Source organism: Poecilia reticulata, linkage group LG17, assembly GCF_000633615.1.
Source record: "Poecilia reticulata strain Guanapo linkage group LG17, Guppy_female_1.0+MT, whole genome shotgun sequence".
Lineage (NCBI taxonomy): Eukaryota > Metazoa > Chordata > Actinopteri > Cyprinodontiformes > Poeciliidae > Poecilia > Poecilia reticulata.
In genome coordinates this window covers 27,686,259-27,689,208 of record NC_024347.1, presented here as the reverse complement: position 1 = coordinate 27,689,208, position 2,950 = coordinate 27,686,259, and the positions used below count along the sequence as shown (strand labels likewise).

Below are 2,950 nucleotides of genomic sequence, written 5' to 3'. Positions count from 1 at the left end.
AAAAAAAATGTTAAAAATGAACAAACTTAAAAATATTTTTCCCTGTTTAAGACCAAAAACGGAGCCACTGAAGAACCTTAACTCTCTTTATCGACTTTTTCTCTGCATCAGTCAAGAGGCGTGTTGATCTAAAATGATATTTCCTGTAGCGAAGTTTCAGCTCAGATGTTTGCGATCACAGCTGGTCGTTCAGACAAACCTCCGTCTCTCTCAGCTTCCAGACGTTTGCTACTCTTGGTGGGTCCTGGCGTCTCTGAAAATCATCGGCAGGATTCACTGGATCGACAAAGCCAAGCTGCAGCGCTTCATCCTGGCCTGCCAGGACGAGGAGACGGGAGGATTCGCCGACCGGCCGGGAGACATGGTGAGGAAAACGACTTCCTGCTGCTGATGATGATGATGCTGCTGCTGAAGCTTCACGCTCTCAATTTATGTTCCTGTTTTATACAGCACCTTTTGAAAGCATTGCCCCTTTAAAGGTTTCTTCTTTATTTTTACTTTGTTGTCACATAAAATAACCTGAATAAACACAAAATGCAGTTTTTCAATTGAAAAGAGTAAAACTAACTTCAGAAAAAGATTTATCTACTAAATCATGAATAAACAGCAACTAGACACCAAATTAGTTCAGTTTTACTAAATACTTGGGCTGCAACTAGTGATTATTTTAATAATTGATTATTCTATCAGTTATTCTGACGATTGATTAATTGAATAAGAACATTGACATATTTTGAAGATCTTTTTATTTAACTACTTAAATGTTTTTAAACAATATTAGAAAGGCATACAAAAATTCAAGTAAATAACWAAATTCATTTTAAATAAGAAAATGAATATTGTCTAAAATGCAAAAGCATTCATTTAGTGTTTGCTTGATTATTCGTAGAAAAGTCAGGTACAGTTTATTGCTGATCTGTTGGTCATGTGATCAGAACTGGTCCTAATCTCCTCCACAGTGACGTTAATCACCAGTTAACAGATTTTACAGCCATTTTGGGTTTGGGTGGGCATGTTATGTTTCCTCAAACCATCAAAATCGGCTGAAACCTTGAAAAAGTGAAAGACATTGTTGATAATCAACATTGAAGGATTTAATTGTGCATCGGCGGTTTGACCTCTTGACCCCTCCTCTGCAGGTGGATCCGTTCCACACTCTGTTTGGTGTGGCGGGCCTCTCGCTCCTCGGCGACGAGGCGATCAAGCCGGTGAATCCCGTCCTGTGTATGCCGGAGGACGTCCTGCAGAGGGTCGGCCTGCAGCCCGACCTCCTCAGCTAGCGCCCCTTAGCCAACGCATCATCATCATCATCATCATCATCATCACGATGAACTGAAACGCTGCTCCGCCCCCAGCCTGAGTCATTACCACTACAGCTGCTCCCTGGATGCAGATGGAGAACCGCTGCTCTGCTTTTCATCCATCTGTGTTTGGAAGAAACCGTCAGAAAATGACATTCCTTCGTTTCTCAAGCCGTTTTTAGGAGGAAAACCTGGAAATTTCACTCATTTCCTCGCATTGCAGCCACAAACTTCACTGCAGTTTATTGGGATTTTTTTGTGATGGATCCACTGGAAGTACTCCATAGTTTGTGAAGTAGAAGGAAAATGTTACATTTTTACAAATAAACAAATTAAAAATGTCCAAAGTTGATGTTATTCATCCTTTTATCAGGCTAGAGTTTAGTTATGGATGTCAAGATGACCTGAACACCACATGTTGCTCTTCTCAGGCTTTTATTTGTGAAAAATATTTAMAAGTTTCACAATTATGTCTTTCTTTGTATCGATCTAAAACACAAAATCTCAATAAATACTTTGTAGTTTTTGGTTGAAATGTTAAAACATGGTGAACATATTTTGAGGGGCTTCTGCTACGACTGCAACGATTATTTTAGTTATCGATTAATCGATTGTTCTGACGATTAATCGGATAGTAAAACTGCCACATTCTGCAGAATTTTTAAAGTGTTTAATCATTATAAATCATTGATCAGAATTTATTAACAGTTAATTGWTTATTTAAATGGTAGTTTAATCACAATTATTCCAACAATCACTTATAGTGATTAGTCAATTCAACYGATCATGATTAATTGTCTCAATARCAGATTAATCACAATTATTTATTTCAATAACGATTATTTAAATAATCGATTAATCKTTCCAGCTCTCGTTTCTGCCCCCCAAACCAAAAATGTTTTCCAGTTTCAYCATAAAAGAATTYGAGTTTCTTTACAGGAAAAGRAAAAATGTCAGAAGATTCAGTTTGTTGTGCTCAGTAATGAAACGGCCTATTTAAAGTAAGAGCGTGTCTGTGGAGTCGCTGCACACCGTTTTATGTCTCCATCACACCAACGTGAGCGAAGCTGCTTTGATTTTAACTAAATGTTATGTTTGATGTTCCAGTATTTATTGAAAYCTGTCGCTCTGCAGGAAAATGTTCACTCAACAGATTCTTCAGTTTCGCTCCACATCCGTAAATCACTGTCAGTAATAACTGCTGAGTGTGTTTTGTTATAAAGCTTTATGAACGAACATCAGTGTTTTAATGTCCGAATCCAAACTAAAAACTATGATTTGCTAAATTAACAGTTACTATAGAAATAGTTTGTTTATAAAAGGGTTACTATGTTTWAATAAATTAAAATCAATTAAAAAGATATTTTTGTTTCTCACTTCTTCATTTGATGCCTTTAAAAAAATCTTTGTTTACAGAATATTTCACAACAGTTTATAAAATCTGCACTGATTTCTGACTAAAGCCAAACTATTTCCATTAATTATTTTTTATTCTTAAGATCATCTAACTATATTTTTTACCCCGATTGAATTGAAATAATTCAAATAGTCATTAATAAAATGTACAGCTTAGAAGGATTTTTTTATTTTGCAGTTTTCAGCTGTGAAATTGAATCATTTCATCTAAGATTTAATTCCATTCATCCATC

General features: G+C 36.0%; 1 protein-coding gene across 1 annotated transcript in view; it reads left to right on the top strand.

The window, feature by feature from the left end:
• The window catches only part of rabggtb (Rab geranylgeranyltransferase subunit beta), a 7,994-nt gene extending 5,332 nt beyond the window's left edge, over positions 1–2,662 (top strand). The window contains 2 exon segments of the mRNA XM_008434643.2: positions 117–364; positions 1,140–2,662. Coding sequence (XP_008432865.1) covers positions 117–364; positions 1,140–1,280 — 389 coding nt within the window. The 3' untranslated portion in view covers positions 1,281–2,662.
• Positions 2,663–2,950: the final 288 nt, after the last annotated feature.